This window comes from Vigna unguiculata, chromosome 11, assembly GCF_004118075.2.
Source record: "Vigna unguiculata cultivar IT97K-499-35 chromosome 11, ASM411807v1, whole genome shotgun sequence".
NCBI classification, from domain to species: Eukaryota; Viridiplantae; Streptophyta; class Magnoliopsida; order Fabales; family Fabaceae; genus Vigna; species Vigna unguiculata.
The window spans coordinates 36,619,638-36,641,921 of NC_040289.1; the positions used below are offsets into that span (position 1 = coordinate 36,619,638).

At 35.6% G+C, this 22,284-nt stretch overlaps 4 protein-coding genes across 5 annotated transcripts; 3 read left to right on the forward strand and 1 right to left on the reverse strand.

Annotated features, from left to right (window-relative positions):
* The first annotated feature begins 1,045 nt into the window (after positions 1-1,045).
* Positions 1,046-7,653, forward strand: LOC114169778 (pumilio homolog 2-like). Its single transcript, XM_028055083.1, has 9 exons — positions 1,046-2,281; positions 3,780-5,296; positions 5,384-5,525; positions 5,599-5,706; positions 5,825-6,037; positions 6,119-6,229; positions 6,350-6,544; positions 6,905-7,079; positions 7,166-7,653. The coding sequence occupies exons 1-9, from the start codon at positions 1,634-1,636 to the stop codon at positions 7,201-7,203; spliced, it is 3,147 nt and encodes a 1,048-aa protein (XP_027910884.1). The 5' UTR covers positions 1,046-1,633; the 3' UTR covers positions 7,204-7,653.
* Positions 7,654-11,723: 4,070 nt separating this feature from the next.
* Positions 11,724-14,425, forward strand: LOC114169405 (transcription factor PCL1-like). 2 transcript variants are annotated; one of them, XR_003600930.1, is made up of 3 exons: positions 11,724-12,977; positions 13,696-13,953; positions 14,038-14,425. XR_003600930.1 is itself a non-coding variant. In XM_028054548.1 (2 exons), exon 1 carries the CDS (start codon positions 12,060-12,062, stop codon positions 12,966-12,968), a length of 909 nt encoding a protein of 302 aa, XP_027910349.1. In that variant the 5' UTR covers positions 11,724-12,059; the 3' UTR covers positions 12,969-12,977; positions 13,696-14,425. The 2 variants fall into 2 exon arrangements, 1 of the variants encoding a protein (XP_027910349.1); XM_028054548.1 differs by having other exon boundaries at positions 13,696-14,425.
* An 841-nt stretch (positions 14,426-15,266) lies between these two features.
* On the reverse strand, positions 15,267-17,555 carry LOC114169404 (pentatricopeptide repeat-containing protein At5g59600). Its single transcript, XM_028054547.1, has one exon. The coding sequence runs from the start codon at positions 17,347-17,349 to the stop codon at positions 15,697-15,699; it is 1,653 nt and encodes a 550-aa protein (XP_027910348.1). The 5' UTR covers positions 17,350-17,555; the 3' UTR covers positions 15,267-15,696.
* Positions 17,556-20,139: 2,584 nt separating this feature from the next.
* LOC114168152 (mucin-17-like) lies at positions 20,140-22,269 on the forward strand. The gene is made up of 4 exons (XM_028052887.1): positions 20,140-20,228; positions 20,406-20,702; positions 20,813-21,823; positions 21,938-22,269. The coding sequence occupies exons 1-4, from the start codon at positions 20,141-20,143 to the stop codon at positions 21,988-21,990; spliced, it is 1,449 nt and encodes a 482-aa protein (XP_027908688.1). The 5' UTR covers position 20,140; the 3' UTR covers positions 21,991-22,269.
* Positions 22,270-22,284: the final 15 nt, after the last annotated feature.

Here is a 22,284-nt window from a genome sequence, read left to right on the forward strand (position 1 = left end):
TAATAATAATAATAATAGTATTATAAATATAATAATATTATTATTAACAATAATTATAATCATATTAATAATAATGATAATAATTATATTCTTTTATAAATATTTTAACCACAAGATAAATTTGGAATCTAACAAATTTATCAACTAAAACATTCCTTTTATTATCATATTGATCAAATTATTTACAAACATTTCACGAAATTTATTTCTAAATATCTTTATTTTCCTCTTTTTATCTATGTAATCTTATTACAATTTCACTGTATCCATTAATTTAAAACAAACGCAATAAAAGACAAATATGTTGTATTTTATATTTTACAACCACTCAACAACACTAATAAAATTGTGTTTTTATTTTATAAAAAACATTAAATGAATTCTTTTATAATGGTTGAATAGAGATGTAAGAAAAATAAAAAAAGTATACTTGTTCCATTTTCCGACACTAGAAGAAAGTAACATTTTGATAACATAGGAAAAGAATCCGAAAGCTACTTTTAGTAACCTCTGTTTTGATGTACACTAGGTTACTGAACACGGTATTTGTACACGAATTTAGTATTTGAAAGTAAATCTGAATAACAAAAGTGTTTGATAAACCAATAACTGGACTTACTAACAGGAAGACTCAAACATACTTAAAAAAACCCAAACAGTGTAGTTAGCTCCATTGCATGTAAAGTAGGAAATAGGAGTGTTAGAAGTATATGTTACAGTGAAGATGTGAAAATTAAAATGATGATACTACTATTGTAAGAGTTTAACTAAAGTGAAGAAATAGGGGTAAGTGGTGCGAAATTTACTGTATTTTGGGCTATATTTTACTGATGCAGAGAATCTAATACACTAACGTGTCACTGTGTGAAAGCTTCTGGTTTGGGAACAGGAGCCAAAAACAAATAAACACCATTTCTCTTTCTTTGCCAATGGCATTAGTCGGTTATCACTTGGTCAATTACCCCTAATGTTTAGGAAATACATAAATTATATTCTGGATATTTCTCAGATTCAAACTTTTTAACTTAAAATACAAAAACAAAAAAGGAAAAAATAGAAATGTTTAGTTTGGTTTGGCTTTCTTTTGCTCCTATCATCAACTGTATTTAATCCTCCTCTAAATGGAACAAAACCCTAAGGGTTCTTGTAAGAACCAATAGCCGCCGGATTGATTTCTCTCGCTGTTTCCTCTCTTGATCTCACTGGAACATCTCTCACTCTTTCTTATCTATTCTCTCCCGTTCTTTCACACCTTTCTTCTATTTTTTTCTGTATATACTATCCACTGGGGAAACATGTTCCTTTAGGAATTTCTTGTCTATAATTATGGAAACTAGTTATGGGGAACATAGAGTGAATTTTGCAGTCTGTTTTTGTGTTTGATTATTGGGTTTCAGCTTTCGGTGCAGTTTTTACAGAAAGCTTGATTTTTTTTTTAGTTTTTCATTTCTTCTCAGTAACTGACAGTTATAATTGTGTGAAGTTGTTAATATGGAGCGTGGCGGCTTACGGTATGCGGTGGAGAACGTGTGAGTTTTTGGGTTTTCTTAGGTTAGGGTTTGATTTCTGGTGGTGGGTTGTGTTATAGTTTAGCTATGCGATGAGGGTGGTGATCAGGTTGGGACTTTGAAAAATGTTGTCTGAATTGGAAAGAAGACCGATGATGGGTAGTAACGAGGGCTCGTTTGGAGATGACCTGGAGAAGGAGATAGGGATGTTGCTTCGTGAGCAACGCCGACAAGAGGCTGATGATCGTGAGAGAGAGCTTAATATATTTAGGAGTGGATCAGCGCCTCCAACCGTGGAGGGTTCTTTAAGTGCTGTGGGAGGGTTGTTTGGTGGTGGTGCTGTTGCCGGTGCTGGTGGTGGTGGTGCCGGTGCCTTTTCGGAGTTTCATGGGGCTAAGGATGTGAATGGGATTGCTTCCGAGGAAGAGTTAAGGTCTGATCCAGCTTATCTTACATACTATTACTCCAATGTGAATTTGAATCCTAGGCTGCCACCTCCTTTGCTGTCAAAGGAGGATTGGAGGTTTCAACAAAGGCTTAAAGGTGGTTCGTCAGTTGTGGGTGGAATCGGAGATAGGAGGAAAGTGAACAGGGCTGACGATACTGGTGGTAGATCCTTCTTTTCTACTCCCCCGGGTTTTAACATGAGGAAACAAGAGAGTGAAGTGGATAATGAAAAAACAAGAGGTACTGCAGAGTGGGGTGGTGGTGGACTGATTGGGTTGCCTGGAATAGGGCTGAGCAAACAAAAGAGTTTTGCAGAAATTTTCCAGGTGCCTTGCTTCTTCTGCCATTGGTTGATTAATTGACCCTGTGTTGCATCTGTTTCTATTTTTCCTGGATTTTGTAATTTGGTGTTTTGAGTTATCATCTTTGACATGTGATTAATTGATGCTCATGTTGTGAGGTTGGGTATAATCTCTGAAAGTTTATTTTATGCCGAGTATGAATTTTTATATTCTGATGTGTGGTATTGTTTACAAGTTCTGATTAATGATGGTAATTTTTGAGGGAAGTCAAGTTTGATTAAGGGAATGCTAAATGATGACATGCGTCGGTCTTTGGATTTTAGTTCCTGTTTCGCTATTTATAGTGCTTATCGTGATGGAAGATGACGGCATAACACACTGAATTCATGAAAAAAAAATTTCAGAGTTATGACAATCCTTTATCATTGTCCTGCAGTTGTTATCCTTTTAATTGTATACTGGTTCTAATTATTTGGACTGATTGTTTAGCTACATCTGGTTGACTTGTTGCTTTCACCAAATATTTTTTTAGGCACATTGTAGCCTCTTGAACCACATTTGTGTTTAGTTTTGTAATGTTCAGGTATAGATACAATACATGTATGCCATAATGCATGTTGTAGTGCATACATTGTGTATCTCTGTACTGTAAACTGCAATACTTATTGTTAACCAGATTGACATACTTTACAATCTCCAGTCAGTTGATCACATGATGACATCATTACCATTGAAATTCAATTCTTCTATATAATATATTAAATATAGTATTTAAATCAAAGTGACAGTCAGATTTTCCGTTGCAAAGTATTCATGCCCATCAGCCTGTTCAGCCATCAGCCAACAGATTATGTAACTGCATTACCTATATCTGTTCTTGTTACAACCCAATTTGTTGAGAGTCTTTGTTGCTAAATTTTGTCTCATGAATCCTTCTTTTCACTGACAGTTACAGTTTCTTGCTCAAGCTTGACTTGCACCCATTAATTTTGATAGATCGTTATGTAGAGTATTAAGGTGACTCGTGTTGATTTTGATCTTGCAATTTGTGATTTTTCTATAACTTTGAATATATGGTATGTTCAGATAATTATTTGTATGCCTTTGCATTTAAAAAGTTTTTGTGCCATAGCTTTTGTTTTTCTTGCTAATATCAATTGTTGACATTTCTGTAGTGAATTTATATTATATTTGCTTTGATCTTCTCTCTTGGGTTTCTTTATTTTCATACGCTTTTTTCTTCTGCCCGTATCCAGAGTATTTACGTGACTCGTGTTGATTTTCATTTTGTAGTCTGTGATTTTTTCTATAACTTTGAATATATTGTACATTCTGATAATTATTCGTATTCCATCCTTTGCATTTTAAAAGTTTGTGTAACAATATTTGTTTCTCTGACTAATATCAATCGTCAACATTTCTGTATTGAATTTAAATTATATTTTCTGATCTCTTTCTTGGGTTTCTTTATTTTCATATCATTTTTTCTTTTGCTCGTCATTTAAAAACAGTAATTGTGCAGGATGATTTGGTACGTAATACCTCTGTCACAGGCCCTCCTTCTCGTCCAGCCAGTCGTAATGCATTTGATGACAACGATATCCTTAGTTCTGCTGAAGCAGAGTTAGCTCATGTACGTCGTGAGTCCACGACAACTGATGGACTGAGGTCAGGATCAAATGTTCAAGGATCATCTGCATCCCAAAATACTGGCCTGCCAGCTTCATATTCTTATGCTGCAGCGGTTGGATCTTCCTTGTCAAGAAGCACTACTCCTGATCCACAGCATGTTGCTAGGGCACCCAGTCCCTGCATCACACCTATTGGTGGTGGCAGAGCTACACCTTCTGACAAGAGAGTTATTGCCGGTCCAGATGGATTTAATAGTGTTTCATCTGACATCAATGAGTCAGCAGATCTTGTGGCAGCACTGTCAGTGATGAATTTGTCAGCAGATAACATGTTAGATGGTGATAACCACTTGTCAGCACAGGTTGAATCAGATGTTGATAATCACCAGAGATATCTTTTTGGTAGGCAAGGTGGTCAAGATCACGGGAAGCAACATGCTTATTTAAAGAAATCTGAATCAGCTCACTTGCAAAATGCAAGTAAGAGCAGGAACGGTTCTGATCTTAGCAATCCGTCCTTGGATAGGCAGGTTGAGCTACAAAAGTCTAATGTTCCTTCAAATAATTCATATTTCAAAGGATCACCTACCTCCCATTTTAGTAGAGGAGGTAGTTTGCCACCGCAGTACCAACCTTTAGATGGTTCAAATTCATCATATACTAACTATGATCTGAGTGGGTACTCTGGAAATCCAGCATTGGCATCCTTGATGACTAACCAACTTGGCACTGGTAATCTGCCACCCTTGTTTGAAAACGTTGCTGCAGCATCTGCAATGGTAGCCCCTGGAATGGACTCAAGAATTCTTGGAGGTGGTTTGGCTTCTCGAGCTGCTGCTCCATCTGATGTGCACAATCTTGGTAGGATGGGAAATCAAATTCCAGGCAGTGCTCTTCAGGCTCCTTTTGTTGATCCTATGTATCTTCAGTACCTGAGAACATCTGAATATGCAGCACAACTTGGTGCTCTTAATGACCCCTCTGTTGATAGGAACTACTTGGGCAATTCATATATGAGTTTTCTTGAGCTTCAAAAAGCTTATCTTGGGTCTATCCTCTCACCTCAGAAATCTCAATACAATGTACCATTGGGTGGTAAATCAGGCAGCTCCACTCCTCATGGTTATTATGGAAATCCTGCTTATGGTGTTGGGTTGTCTTATCCAGGAAGTCCAATGGCAAACTCTGTGGTATCCACTTCTCCTGTAGGATCTGGAAGTCCTGTTAGGCACAATGAAATGCGTTTTGCTTCTGGAATGAGGAATTTAGCTGGGGTAATGGGACCTTGGCATGTAGATACTGGGAACATTGATGAAAGTTTTGCTTCTTCTCTTTTGGAGGAGTTTAAAAGCAACAAAACAAAGTGTTTTGAGCTTTCTGAAATTGCTGGTCATGTTGTTGAATTCAGGTATTTTTTTTCTATTGATCTTCTTATGCATCATTTTATGTTGCCATCCTGAAAAAACAATTTTATTAATTTATGATCATTTGGCAGTGCGGATCAATACGGTAGCCGATTTATTCAACAAAAGCTTGAAACGGCCACTACTGAAGAAAAAAACATGGTTTATCAAGAAATCATGCCACATGCCCTTGCATTGATGACTGACGTCTTTGGTAATTATGTTGTTCAAAAGGTAATTATTCGTCTCGTAATTTAATATTTTTTTTCATGAAAAATAGTTGGTAATGGTATATGGTATATTGTAGTTTTTTGAGCATGGACTTGTAGCCCAGAGAAGAGAATTGGCAAACAAACTTCTTGGCCATGTTCTTACACTTAGCCTTCAAATGTATGGTTGCCGGGTCATCCAGAAGGTATGGACAATATAAGGTGGCATTAATTGACGTGTATATGTGTTTTACTCTCTCTAATTTTCTAAGCATGTTATCATATCGATTTTCTTTTGTTCTTCAATTTTTAATACCTCTTTAGGCCATCGAAGTTGTTGATCTAGATCAGAAGATAGAAATGGTGCAAGAGCTTGATGGTAATGTCATGCGCTGTGTACGTGATCAAAATGGTAATCATGTCATTCAGAAGTGTATTGAATGTGTCCCTGAAGATGCAATCCATTTTATTGTCTCAACATTTTTTGATCAAGTTGTGACCCTCTCAACCCATCCATATGGTTGCCGGGTTATACAGGTACGATATCTTCACTGGTTATGTCCACTCTTATTATGTTATCAGAGATCATTTCTCATAATATTGTGTTCTACACGACAGAGAGTACTGGAACATTGCAAAGATCTTACAACACAGCAGAAAGTTATGGATGAAATTCTAGGAGCAGTTAGCATGTTAGCTCAGGATCAGTATGGCAATTACGTTGTTCAGGTTTATAATTTTTTCGGACTACTGCTTAGTAATTCTAATATTACTTTACCTCCTGAATGTGCTACTGTTTAGTATATGTGGTTGATTTTTAGGTTTTTGGTTTCTTTTCTCTTTGAACAGCATGTTCTGGAGCATGGGAAGCCTCATGAGCGTTCTGCTATAATAAAGGAATTAGCAGGCAAGATTGTTCAGATGAGTCAACAGAAGTTTGCATCCAATGTTGTGGAGAAATGTTTGACCTTTGGAGGTCCTTCTGAGCGCCAATTACTAGTACATGAGATGCTTGGCTCCACAGATGAAAACGAGCCTCTTCAGGTTTTCTTATATATGCCTCTACCACTATTTGATGCAAAATTATAAGGCAATGCTAATGCATCCTGTTAGGCCCAGTGTAGGAGCCTACTTTTTCTATACAACGTCTCCTTAATGTGATTCAACAGAAAAGTTTACACATTTCCAGTCTTGAACTTTGGTCACATAACTGCTTCAGTTCTGGGACAAGGCACTTTATATCTCCCCAATAATTCTTTCAATAAAATTGTTATTTGTCAGTGTTATGAATGATTTTGTCAACTGTCATTGCCTATCTTACTGAAATTGACATTGGTTTGTCCCATGTTGGAGGAGACTCTTCTGAAGTTTTGCAAAATTGTAATCATATTCTTGTATGTACAGGCCATGATGAAAGACCAGTTTGCAAATTACGTTGTACAAAAGGTGCTGGAAACATGTGATGATCAGCAACGCGAACTGATTCTTTCACGGATTAAGGTTCATTTAAATGCATTGAAGAAGTACACGTATGGGAAGCACATCGTTGCACGTGTAGAGAAACTTGTTGCTGCTGGAGGTACACCATACTTTGATCTGAAAAAAATCATGGTCCCAAATGTTAGAATGTAGTTTCTGAAAGGTTATGTGTATGATTTGTTGCAGAAAGGAGAATTGCAGCTCAGTCTCCCCAACCTGCTTAGGAGGCTTAGAAAAATAATATTGTACAGCTAACTGAGGCTAGTGTGAGCTGCTGCTGCTGCTGCTTCTTCTTCTTCTTCTTCCTTTTTCCAAATGAAGAGGTTATATTTCCTATCTATGAAGATGGGTTGTAGCCAGTTGGAAATAAAGTTGTCGGTTGTACTGCAGAACTGTACATTTTGTAGCTTTTAAGTTTATACAAAGAATTTAAGCTGAGATGAGACTCAATACCTGAGGCCCCTGCAGAGGAAATATGACTATACAAGCCTTTTTATGCTGTAAAGATTATAAGATGCTGAGCTAGTTTTTAATTTTACGACGTGACTGTACAAAATCATGCCATCTGGACACCTGTTCTTGTCTACACGAGGACAGATTTTTTTCCTTCTCTTCTACTCATGTATGCTTATTCACTTTCTTTCCCCTTTCAAGGAGTATAGTTTTTGTTGAAACTTTTACCTTTCCCTTTTCTCCTTTGATATCGATAGTAAGTCCTCATTGTTTATGTTTTCCTTCAATCACGTCCAAAATGGGAAAAGAAATCAGCACTTGCATAAAGGATCTCAAAAGTAGGATAAACCTCCGCAATAAAGGAGTGGAACAAAGTGATTGTAATATTGTAGACGGTACTTTTAAAAACTTTTTAAGTGCGTTTTCAACGTTCCTGGTGTAAGTTATGTGTCCTTTTTAAGTTACTTTTTAACCAAAACATAACATTTACGTGCTTATTTACTTTCTTTTAGTGTAAATTTTCTATCAAAAATTATAAGTTGCTAAATAAAGTTTTTGTTAAAAATGAACACATCGAAAGCATTTCAAGGTATGACTTTAAGGTCAGTGAATTTATTTTACATATAATAGTAGGCTCGGCTTGGACATGGTATGTTTAGTGTATTTTTGTTGACCTTTCATTAGGCTATCTCTATTACAACATTTTACAAATTAAATTTAAATTGTAATCTAGGTGGAGAAATTGTTAGATGCGGTTATCTCTCCCGTCGAAGATTGTATTCCACCGTAGATGTTGTGTTGATGGAAGATTTAAGATATATTATTGGTCTGAGTAGAATATATTTGATGGCATGAGATTAAAACTTGGTATCCTATTCCCGTTCAGTAAAAGATTTGAAATTATATGTGCGAGGTATTTTTATTTGTGGCAGTTGCATCTTTCACGCATCATCAAATAAAGAACGTTATCTACTAATTTTTATTTATTTATTTATTTTAGATTTGATGAGTTCTATAATGGCCATACTTGGTGGCAGAAGCCAAGTTGCAAATACAATAATGCGACTCTTTCACACTAACTAACCACTCATTGTTTTCCACGCATTTCCGTCATCACTCTTAAAATACTTATACATTATTAATTAATGTCTCAAAAAGATTATTGCAATAATTTATACACTAACAACAGTGTTGAAAATTAATTACATTATGCTAACGACAAATTCTAGATAAATACTTGATTATATGTTTATTTATATTTTTAATGTTTCGATTTTACCTCTTTTTTATTCAAAATGTCATGTATGACGCACTAAGAGTTTATTAAGGTTGAATATATAACCACTTCACTATGATGGTACAGTTAGTCTTTTGTAGTCTTTTTACAAAAATAGAAAAACTTAATTACCCGTTTATCTCAATGTGGATTTATTTAATTTAATTTAATATATATAATTAAATTTTCATTTTTTTTAAACCGTAACAAACTAATGTTTATCATTAACGAAATGAAATGATTAACAAACAAATATTAACCGCCTTTATTTACACATGATATAATTTTCACTGGTAATATAATTCATAACTAATAAAAGTGTTAAAACGATATTTTAACATACCAAAAATATTATATCGTTATATTTTTAAAATTAAGGGGCTTGATTGAATCTGTTATTCATACAAAGATATTAAATTGAAAAGAATAAATGATGGGCAAAAAAATAAATAAAGAAAATATGATACATTTTAAAAAAACTATTATGCATCACTCTAATTTTTAAAATGAGTCAAACATTATACTTAGTAAGTTCTTTAAATATCCTTATCAAATAAAAGTATAACGTAGACAAAAAAAGGCACCAAGTAAAGGATTTTTTTTTAAATATTAAAATACTAAAAGGCAAGTTCTTTTATAATTTTAAAAATAAATAATCATATTAATATAATAAATATTTACATAATTCGCTTTTAGTATAATTGAAAATGATCCTATCACAAAAACTTTATTTCTACTACTAAATAGTTCCATTAATAATGAATATAATTGAGTATGTGCTTATGTCTAATATTTAATAATTGTTGCAATTATTACATGTGTATTAACAAAATAAACATTAATTTATTTTTTAATTTAAAAAAAATTAAAGATTTTAAATTAAAGAAAAAGAACAAATAGTATAGTGCTACATTTATATGATAACATTACTTTGAGTATTAATAAAATTAAAAAAAAAACTTATAATTTTTTATTATATTAATATTTATTGTATAATTTTATTTTTATTTTTAATATATATATTTTACTTTGGTAAGGTTTAGCCAGATTGACTTTGTCAAGGTTACCTTCTGCATAAAAGACGGCATAGACTGTCCTAGTCGCGTTCCATGAATCTGAATCAGTTCGATTCATTTCACCATATAAAAAAGCGCGTTCTGAAAAAATAAAACCAATCAACGCAGTTTTGTTATAGAAAAAAGCGCGTCTGAAAAAAATCAAAACCAATCACACCGTCCATTGAATCACCCTTCCAGCTGTTTGCCACCAAGCTTTTGGAAACTTTACGCATTCTCATTCTCATTTGTCATGAAAGAAAAAAAGTTCATAAAACCCCAACTTACTTTCTTGACGTGACATGCTCTCACCAACACCACAACTACAAAACCTTTGCTGTGCAATGCCCTTTTCTAATTATTAAGAAGAGGAAAATTAAAATATTTATTACACTAATTTAGTTACCATTATTATCATAAATACATGTATGAATAATTAAATAATTTAGTTATTACAGTAATTTTTTTTGTATGTTAAATACATGTTGAGTAGACACATTATTTGTGAAAATCCTAGGCAATTACTGTTTAGTTAAATCTTTAAATACATTGATTAAAATTAAACTTAACTGGCTAGTAATTTAATTAAGAGTCTATTTAACGTTAATTTTGTTATACCGTCTTAAAATAGCTTAAAATTTAATACATGAAAATATAAATTACTGTGGTTTATTTATTTAAATACTCATATATTATCAAAATGATTGTTCGAATGCACATCAAAAGAAACTCCAAAATTTCCTAAATTTTATATTCACAGTACAATCATATAAACTTGAATTTATGGAATATCATATTGAAGTTTAAAAATTTAAAATTTATATATATTTTTTATTTCAACAGTATCTTAAAAAAGGTAAATTAAAAATTGATGTAATAATCGTTATATTGAAGAATACCCAAAAAGTAAACTACTCTTCCAATGATACCTCTGGAGATTATTTTATATGGTGCACTTTTTTTTTTTTTTTAATTTATGTCACTTCAAATTATAGTTAACGTGGTTTCTTGTTTTTGTCACTATATTTAAGGGTGTGGATAAGGCAACAGTCAATCTCATGCCTAAACTTTAGTTAGTGTATTAGGTCTAATTTTATTGATTAAATATTTTTCATAATTTTAAAGTTTGAAGTAAATTAGTAAATATTTTACCGAAAACCCAGTTTATATATTATAATACAAAAAACAGATTGTCATTCGATATATAAATATTTTAAGGAAAAAATTTATCATAATATAGAAAAAAATATTTATTTACATTTTTTTATTATTAAAGTATACATTACTTGCTACTGTTTATTTTGATAATTTGGATTTATTTAAAATAATAGTAATAATAATGCTAAAATCTAATTTAGAAGCATACTAATTAATTATTTGAAGGTGTTACATTAAATAAATGCATTACCATTTCAAACTCTTGCACGTAAAGTTAAATTACGTGACGTGACTTAATTCATTCTTAGGCAAGTTACAAATTTAAAACTATATAAAAGTTTAAAATTTAAAAATAAACGCGGAAGTTACAATTATATTATAAGAAAAAATGAAGGATTAATTGTAGTTTATATTGTATTAAATTTTTTCAATTAAAATATTCGTATTGATGTGTATAAGTTTGTTAAGTACAATACATTCAAATATGGAAGAAATGAAAAATATTTGTTTATTTATATATGAGTGGTGACAATGGCAGCACGAGGAGAGAGCACTTTGGTCAAGGCAGAGGCACGTGTGTGGTTAAATCGTAATTATGTGCAAATAAATAGCATTAATAATAATTATTATAATAAAGAAAAGAAGAGAGATAGATATTTAGAGAATCAAAAATATCTGGCTAAGTCGTCCACGTTGGCATCAACCCAACACCCATCTGGAATAAGATATTGCACTTTTTCTCTCCTTTTCACAATTTTCCTCAAATTAAAAATCATAAAAAAAAATTAGCAGCATTATTTCATTCATCTATATCATTATTTATTCATTATCCCTCTTCCTCCCCTTCACTTTCCCTGTCGCCACCACACACGGCCGAATCTGCCAAATATCTTCACCACACAGTTGCAACCAATTTTTGTTTTCCTTTTCGGGAATCTTCTATCTTCTATCTATTATCCAATCTATCTTCTCAATTTTTCACTCTTCGGATCTAAATCCAATACACTTTTTTGGGTTTCAGAGACAGATATTTATATATATATATATATATATATCTGAGTTTGTGTTTGTGTTGGGGTCGGAGACATAGAGTGTGTCAGAGGCGGTTAAATTTGTTTTGACAGTTACAACTAACTGAATGGGGGAAGAGGTGAAGACGAGCGAGTACGATGAAGAACGGGTCATGGAGTGGGAAGCGGGTCTACCCACCGCTAACGATCTCACGCCTCTCTCTCAGCCGCTGATTCCGCCGGAGCTCGCCACAGCCTTCAGCATATCGCCGGAGCCCCACCGAACCGCTCTTGACGTCAACCGGGCCTCACGCAATACGCTCTCCACGCTGCGCGGCGGTGGGAGCGTGCACCAGGCCTTCTCCTCCTCCAACAACCACCACCACCACGAGGAGGAGGAGGAGGAGGAGGAGGACGAGGACACCGATCGCGACGGCTCGGGGTCGGACTCTCGGAAGCATCGGAAGATCGAGTGCGTGGCGGAGGAGGCGGACTCGGCGGTGCGGACGGAGAACTCGGCGGAGCGGACGGCAGTGAAGCGGCCGCGGCTGGTGTGGACCCCTCAGCTGCACAAGCGGTTCGTGGACGTGGTGGCTCACCTTGGGATCAAGAACGCGGTGCCGAAGACGATTATGCAGTTGATGAACGTGGAAGGGTTGACCCGCGAGAATGTGGCGAGTCATCTTCAGAAGTATCGGCTTTACCTGAAGCGGATGCAGGGTCTCTCCAACGAAGGTCCTTCTTCATCGGATCAGTTATTCGCTTCCACGCCTGTGCCTCAGAGTTTGCACGACTCTGCTCCTCCCAGTGCCCATTCCCATGGTCACTCCCATGGCCATGCCAATGCTCATCTCCCTGTTCCCATGATGTCCATGCCCTATCCCCCTCCCATGATGTCCATGCCTGTCCTCGGCATGCCCCATGCCCATGGCCACATGGGAATCCCTATGCCTACTTCTTCCGCCACCTCAGCTTACCATCCTTACAACATGCTGCACCAAAGGGATTGGGCTCACCTTGCTCCCAATGATAAATGAGCCTCTAAGGTCAGCCATCACTGATTGAAATTTCAACACTCTTCATGGAACATGTTATGTGTTTAAATTGCATCTTTCTTGAGAGCAAATTGAATGCTCTGTTTTCTACTTGGCTTGTTAATTGTGTTAGAACTTAGCAATAAGTGCGGTTGTTTGTTTTGTCCTCTGGAGGTACTGAATCTTTATTACATCAATTTCAAAGCAAATGATTAATCGATGGCTCCCACTACATGGAGAAATTATTTTGTGATCTTGTATTACTTGCTAGAGAAATTATTACATGATCTAAGACTACTATGATCTTTAAATGATCTGCACATGGGTAAGTTTATTTGCTCTTTTTCATTAATTGAAATGTTCAGTTACTTGTCACGTAGAGATTAGTTGAAAGCACAGAATGTAGTAGTTCTGGTTCTTGTAATAATTTGTCCTCATAAATTTTGCCATGAGTCTCAAATTAGTTGAAATATGAACAAGTGTTTGAACTGATTTTTGAGGGTAGTAATATGTACTGTGTGATGTGGGAAATATAATTCATTGAATCTTCCTGTAATACTTTCTTTTTCGTTTAGGAGGTTTGATGTGCATATCTTCATTTCAATTTATATTGCGCTGCCTAGATTCTACGACATTATCAGTTGTTGGTGGTGGTGAATGGTTGTATTTTTAATACCATCAAATTTGCTTTTATAGCCGTGAAATATACTTATGGATTTTCTTTTTGTAGATTGAACCGCTTGATTTTTTCTAGTAGCTTTCCGAGAAGGGGAACAGCTGCATTGACTGTTACCCTGTAATTCATACAAATGGAATATTGAGGAAGTATATGAAGAAAACGATGTGGAGCTAGATTACAATCTGAGTCAGTAGTGTGTACCCTGTGCACAGATTTGCAAACTTCTTGGCACGCATGTCTAATTCCTGTCACCTAATTACGAGAATTCTGGCTTATTTCTTCTGGTCTGCCTAGACAGCTGTTTCTAAAGTAAATTCTTAACTAGTTCTTGATTCATAAATTATAGGTTCTATTATTTTGTGTAATCCTGAATGTTTTAAATCTCTTTTTCAGAACCACTGAATAAAAGAGAGACTGAACAACAGACAGCAAACATTTATACCATGCTCTGGCATTAAATGTTTTTGCTTTATCTTAAAGCTCATGATCGTTATTTTGTTTGATAGAGATGTTCCATTTTCTTAAATTGGGTGCTGTAGGTTTCTATGTTAAATGGTACACTTGAAGTAAAACGGTGATTTGTACCTTGTATATATAGAGGCAGAACACACACATCCCAACCTGCAAATTTCTTGTTTAACCCATAACACAACTCACTTCTTGGCCACTGCTTTCTTTTTGGTGGTAATGGTCAAAGATTAACCATCTATGGTTCAATTGATTAAAGATTACGTGTAAGGCACAAGTCTATTTTGAGCAAAATAATTAGGTGTTTTGAGAAGAACCATATTGTAGGTAAATTTACTTCTTGGGCAACTTATCATTTATATATTGAATCATTTATCCTAAGAGGTGACAAGTCTTATAACTAAATTTATAAATTTCTTAAGCTGCTTTGTGAATTGAATTACTTAAGGAAAAGATAAAAAGTAGCTAAAGATTCAAAGTGCAAGGACACCTAGTTGGAGGTCAATTAAAGGAAACTTGTATGGATTAAGAGAAAAGGCATCCAATGGGGACATTCTCTTTTAAAATCAATAAAAAAAGAATGCAGGGGTCTTGGAATCTTACACAAAGGCGCAAATGGCTTCAAGTGGATTAGGTTTTGGAAAAAATAGATTAAAGTTTTAGGGTCCCGAGTAATGCTTTAGATACAAAAAGTAGACCACAAGTCGTTTTCGCTTGAAAATAAAACTTGGTGAAGAATGAAGCAAATTATTCGTTACATGTTTTCAAGAACCAAACTTTTTCCCTGCTGGTTCGCTCCGTTGCAAGTATGTGAGATGCAATGGAAGAACTTCTGCTTTTGTTGCCCAAATAGCCTTTAGCGGATCTTTTGTTAGAAAAGCAGGAGAGCAACATATCTTTTAGTCACTCCTTTAAGTGAAACATTTTTCACAAGTATTATATATGCCTGTCAATATTCCTGTCCTCCCTATTAAATGTTGACAATTAAAACGATAATGAGATGAAATTAAATGAAACATAGTGAAGTTACCATTTCATATTTGAATATTTTTTGGATCTATATTATTAGTATAACAAATTACACTGTCAAATAATTAAAATATTTATTAAAAAAAATCAATAAATTCATCGTAAAGTTATTTTAATATTTTTTATAATAAAATAGAAACAACTACCTCTGTCTGTCGATACTCAAATTCATTTCAGTTGTTCTCATCCCTTTTTACTATCATTCTAGATAGGAAAATGCCTAAACGATGAAAGGAGTGGAATAAACGATGAAAGGAGTGGAATAGCACTTCCGTTTCAACACCTTTTTTCTGCAACTCAAGCTATCTATTTCTTCGTAAATATCTAATCTAGACAATGAAATGGAACTACAACTCGTCTTCTTTTTCCTTCCATCGTATTGAATATCTATCTAAAAAGGATGCAACAATATGGACAAGAAATTGCTTAGGTCCAACGGAGTATGTTAAGGAAATGTCGCCTCAGAAGAACACAAGAGGATAGATCCAAAATTATATCTCTAGGTGCACCATTCTCTCCATGAAGCAAAAACCTATGGCCTACCGACCTATAATGTTATAAATTATTTATCCAACTCAAGCCTTGAAGTTTTCTGAGTTTTCCCTTCTTTATCCTTTTCTTGATCCTCTCAACCTTTCCCCATTTGCCTGCATCGGCATATAGGCTAGACAACAGAAGACGGTTTGCAGCACTCTCGGGCTCTAATTCCATCAAATGTAGAGCAGCCACTTCCGCAAGCTCCACATGCCCGTGATTTCTACAACCAGCCAGTAATGCACCCCACACAAACAAATCAGGTTCAATAGGCATTGCCTTTATCATGCAATAAGCTTCATCGAGTTTCCCCGCTCGACCAAGAAGATCCACCATGCACGCATAATGCTCCAGCCGTGGCTCAATACCGTATTTTTCATGCATCACCTTGAACAGCCTCTGCCCAAGTTCAATGTCTCCAACATGACTGCATGCAGTGAGAGCTGCCGTGAAAGTTAAATGGTCCAGCTTGGCAGCCCCTTCCTTCTCCATCTGATTGAAGAGCTCAATAGCTTCCTCGAAATACCCATGATTCGCAAAACCAAAAATGATGGAGTTCCAAGTAACCGTGTTCTTCTCAGCCATCCTACTAAACAAATTCCTTGCTTCAGAAATGAACCCACATTTTGCATACATGTCAACAAGAGCACTCCTTACATATAAATCTCCCTCCATCCCAGTCACCAAAGCGTAGCCATGAATCTCTCTCCCAACTCTAACTCTTGCTGCAGTAGCACAAGCAGGCAAAAGGGTGCTTATAGTAGCTGAAGTTGGGCAGAACCCGTGACTCAACATTTGCTTAAACGCGTCAAATGCCTCGTTATTACGAAAGTTCTGCACAAAACCAGATATAACAGAAGTCCATGATACCACATCTGGCTCCAACCCATCTGAAATCATCAACCTAAAAATCTCAGACACCATTCCTAGGTCACCCTTCTGCGAAAACCCAGATATCAAAGAGTTCCAAGTCACCACATTTGGCTTCAAACCCATCACCTTCATACTTTCCACCAAACTCAGTGCCTCATTTGCAGAACCCTGTTGAACATACCCAGCAACAACAGCATTTAGAGCCACCGTGTCTTTCATAACCATCCCATCAAACACCTTGCGCGCGTCCCCAACTTTCGCACACTTGGAGTACATAACGATCAATGCACTGGACACAAAAAAATCAAATTCGAACGAACATTTCAAAATCAAGCCATGCGTCTTCTCTCCGGTGATCCGATCCCCAACGTGGCCGCAAGCTTTGAGAACGCTGGGGATGACGAATACGTAGTTTGGCGTAAGCCCTGGAATGGCTTGCATCTCAGAGAACACCGCCAGCGCGAGATCGTAGAAGCCGCAGCGAGCGCACGTGCCAATGAAGGCGATCCAACGGCGGACATTTGTGGTGGGAATTTTGTCGAACAGTTTTCGCGCGTGGGAGAGTTGGCTACAGCACACGTAGAAGGTTACGAGGTTAGAAGCAATTACGTTGAAACGAGAGAAACCTTTGGTGATTAAGCTCGCGTGAAGCTTCTTGCCGGGGTGCAATGCTCGATCGCGAGCGTATATGTCAATGAGTTCAGCATATCTTTGGTGTTCTGATCGGAAAAAGCGATGGTTGATGATGCCATTTGTGGCGGGAATCCTGAGCAATGTTGGGCTTCTGAGGAGACCATGCATAGCATACCAGTAACTGTGGTACCAGAAATCAATCCTAAATTAGTACTCTGAAAACATATGACTTCTTTTATCCTCTGTCACTCCAAATCAAGTTTCTTCCGTTCAGTCATGGTGATGGGGATTCAGGGTTTTAGCATCTTTACCTGTGTTGATATATCTAAGGATTTTAAATTCTCGTTTTTTTTTTTTATATATATCTAATTATTTCTACAATAAAATAATAATAAATATTAGGTAATATTTAGATGATTATAAAAAATAATAGAAATAATTTAACATTGGTTCAATGGAATTGAGGATTATGCAATACACTGTTTAAATAAAGTCATACAACAAAAATTGTGTAATTATTTAAACAAGTCTAACCATTAAGAAAGGAAAAACTTTTTACAGACGAAATAAAAATTCTTCAAATTAAAGGAAATTGAAGTTCAAAGAAAATATAGAAGATATACGTCTTATGTACCCAGTAAATTAAAGATTTACACTGATGAATAATTGAAATTGAAATTAAGAGTTAATCATTCTAGTATTAAAAACAAGCAAACAATAGATAAATATATTATAAAGGATTATATGTAATATAATGTGTTTTTGATTTATTGAAATTAAGGTTTGTGTTTTAAGAAATACAATGTGTCATTTGAACAATATCACACACACAAAAAAAGTATAAGTACATCAGAAAGAATCTTGTGAATTTTGAACAAGTTAAATAATAAATATAGTAAAAGGAATTGTGTAGCAAAAGAAGAAGACAGGTGATGGAACCAAGAACAACTAATATAGGTTTAACTTTTTATGTTAATTAATAAATTTAATAAAATGTGATTATCTTAATATGGATGAGAACATGTATTGACATAGGTACCAGAATGGATGAATATAAAATAGTTGACCAATACTTTTTGGATAATATATTCAAACTAATTGTAGTTTTAATGTGTAATTTCCATAAAAAAAAATACTATAATTTATTTTCCACACTTTGCAAAGTAAGGTAAGTGGGTTTCTTTCGTCCCACACACGGTGTACCACTCTCAACTTACATGTGAACAAGTATAAATATACATTTGGTATCCAAACTTTTTCGGAAAGTTCAATGTGGTACCCGAACTTTAGGAATGTTCAATTTGGTACCCCAATTTTCTAAAAAGGTTCAATTTGGTCCTCTCCGTTAAGTTGGAGTTAACACGGTGTCCGTACAGGACACGTGTCAAGCCATAAAATTTTTATTTTTTATTTTTTTTTTCAAAAAATTAATTTTTTTTTCAAAAAATTTTAAAAACTGCCACGTGTCATTTTATCATCGTGCCACGTGGCAGCTTACAAGCATGACACGTGGCAGTGAATAACAACAAAAGTGTCTTTCGTAAATACTTATAAGAGATACGAAACTCCTTCATGTTTCACCATTTCAAAATACTCACAAAAGGATATAATATAATTTGAGTCAAAGGACGTAAGGTTGCTCGACAAGCCAACATCAGTGAAGGAATCTTTAATGAAATTCAAATTCAATAAAAAACATATTTTAAATATTGTTCTTATAAGGATTAAATGTACCTAAGAACAAATCTTTTACTCTGGCGGAGATATCCTAGATCCATACTTGGTTCCACTCTTGGATCTTTACTTAGAGCTTCAAACATCTTGTTCTTCTTGTCGAGCTTCAAACTTCTTCAGTTCTTCTTGTTAAGATGTCCTCTTCATATGGGGATGTAGAGTCATGAGAGCGAGAGTGTTTGTAAAGATATTATGTCGCTCAAGTTAATTACTACAACAAATATAAGTGATTGTAATAAATGAGATTTATTTCTTATCTCGTGAACAATATTATTTATAATATCTAGATGGGTCTAGAGTGTTGGGTCTGAAATATGCAAGATTAGGTCGTTTTAGGTTTTGCTTATTACACTTAGTTATTCTTAGTTGTTCTGTAACTCGTCTTTTTACCTGAGTGATCCATAATGCATCAGTAACCCACGTATCTTTTCTTTTTATGTCGAAATGTTCTCTGCCCTTAAGTTATAAAGACAATTTGGACGCTATAAGTACAAATATAAATTTGCATGAATGTCCACGTACAACCAACTATATATTTACATAATTTATCTAAAAAATTATTTCATGTCATATTTTATATAGTGTTTGAGATTCTGTAACCAGTCTTCACGGTTAACCTAGATTCGCCATCATTAAAAAGTTATCTTTATTGTTCTTTTAGCATATATTGTTATTCTTTTAGAAGGACGATTATCATTATTTAGGATGTAAGAGACAAGTTTTCCTCTTTTGTCAGGGTGAACAACAGAATCTTATTTAATTACTTATGAAAGATTTAAAAGTCTTCGAAAAAGTTGAATACTAATACCCAAAAATAATCCACATCTTACGTTTTTAGTTCTTACTTATATATGACATTTTGGTCTGTTTTTTCCTCACAGAAGTTGAAAAATATTTAACTGATATATAGTGTTTAAGTTTGTTGAAGAGGTTCAATGGTTTTTCTCGTCCTAGCCAGGTCAAATTACTTATTTAAGGAGTGGTTATTTGTGAGGTTTAGTAGTAAGGAAAATTGTTACTGTACACGTGTGAAAAAGGAGTCCATAGGTGTGTTTTTGGGTATTCAACATTGCAAACTGCAAGAACCCCGGAACCAATTGCATAACCACGGTTCGTTTTTTCTGTTCAATTTCTGCCTCTTATTGTCCAAAGATACACCAAAATATAAAAGCAGAGTTCTTGCAAGGTTCAGACAAATTGTGTTCCGCCTTTCATACACAAAAAAATGGCTCAACTCGAACGCCCCCAGAGACAGGTTGAAACTACTGCAAAAGCTCCCCCTGCCATCCACACCATGGAACAACTCCTCCGAGGTAATCGTTTTCTCACAAAAAAAACATCACTTCTCATACCATAATGTTTTAACCATGCACGTGTGCTGAAGGTAAGCTTGCATTATCTCATCTAGAATGTGATATATGTTTATAATTTATGATTTGGTTTGAATATGAGAGATGGAAAAACCGATTCTTATTTTGAAGTTCAAGCAGGGGAGTCATCCAAGTCTAACAAGCATTCACCAACCTACTCCTCTTCCCCCTCCTCCAACTTGTCTTCCCCCAGCTCCCCTTTCTTCCAAAGGTTGAGGTCTTCTCATGACGCAGAAGACGATCATTCCCAGAATCAGAAGAAATCAGTTCTCACCAAAGTCAAGGAGAAGGCCAAGAAACTTCGCCACAGCCTCAGCAAGAAAAAGCACGAGGATGGGAATCTCAGTAGTCCATCATCTGCTACTGGTGCAGAAGGTGATGGAGCAGAAGAGGAAGCTGAATTTCTCGGAGCTCCTAGTAATATACATCATCATACAACACCTCATTCATTGTTTTTCACAAACATTTGTGTTTTCTTCCTCATCCTTAAAATCTTTGTCTCATTGTTAACATTGTTAACATCTCAGTGTACGAATCAGAGAAGGCACCCGTAGGGTACAAAGCAAACGCGAAGCAGATTCCAAGTCCAAGAGCAAATCCTATGATCCCTGAGAAGCATGTTGTATCAAGCAGTGACAAACACGTAGTCGAACAAGATCATGAAAGGGCACTGTACCGTTCCTTATCCAAGAGAACAACACACCCACACCCTGCAACAACAATAACAACCACCACCCCACATGTTACCACTGCTTCTGTTACTAATATTAACGTTAATACTAATCCTAGTACTCATTCTGGTCTACACAAGAAAACCACCGAAACGATAGCACCTAAACTGTCAACAACAATTCAGACCGAAAAACCAGATGCTGCACATGTAACCTCCAAACTTCTAGGTCTCACTGTGTCCAAACCCTCAGAGCATCATGATCATCATCCTTCACCATCATCGTCATCATCACCAACAACATTTGCACCAAAAACAACTCGCAGCACTTTGTCGTTTTCCACTCCTCGTACTCCCCCTGCAAGAGTAGTAACTTCTCAGTACCCTACAACCACTCCGCGAACTACATCAGCTCCAATAACTTCAGCACCATCAGCTGGTATTTCACAGAGTGGGAAGAACACAAGCCCCACCGCGCAAATATGGGATAAGGGTGTGTCCATGAAAGAGTACTTGTTGAACAAACTGGAGCCGGGGGAAGATGAGAAGGCGCTGTCTCAGGTGATATCTGAAGCAATGAGTCCCCGGAGAACTCCCGGTGATGCAGGCGTGATGGAGAAGGTCAGAGAAGCTGTCACTTCTTTGCTCCGAACTGAGGAACCTGCAAAATATGCAGACGCATCTTCTGTTGCTACTCCAAGTACTACTCGCTTGTCACCTTCGAGCCCAGTATCCACCAACGCTTCTCGCGCTTCATCTCAAATGCCATCATCTTCCAATGCTTCTCGTGCTTCGTCTCAAATGACAGCATCTACCACTGTTTCTCGCACTTCATCACTAGTCCCTGTATCTTACAACGCCCAGCAAGGTAACACAGCAATACCACTTCATTACTTATCTTATCTGTATCCTCTTCATGCAATTTTGTAATATGATATTGTCTATCTGATTGCATTTGGTCTCTGTTGTTCTAAAAATGCAGACTTTACAGAGGCCCAGGAAGAAAACCATGGCCGAATTCTTCAGGCAAATTGAAAGCCTCCATAACGTATTTCCTACCCAATATTGTGTTCAGCATTTTTACGTATGCATGCATGTACCCGACAAGCGTGCGTAATTTCAGTATATTTGTAAATTTAATTTGTATGTAATAAATTGTGTTGTAAATTTGTATTGCATTACATATTACACAATCAGTCTCATGTTTTCTACAGAATATTCTTACGAGAATGAATAAGAAAAGTTTCCACTTTTTCATACTCACTTCACCTCACGAGTACCAGTAGTCATCGAGGATTTGTTTACTTACTATATTTGCGAACTTCATTA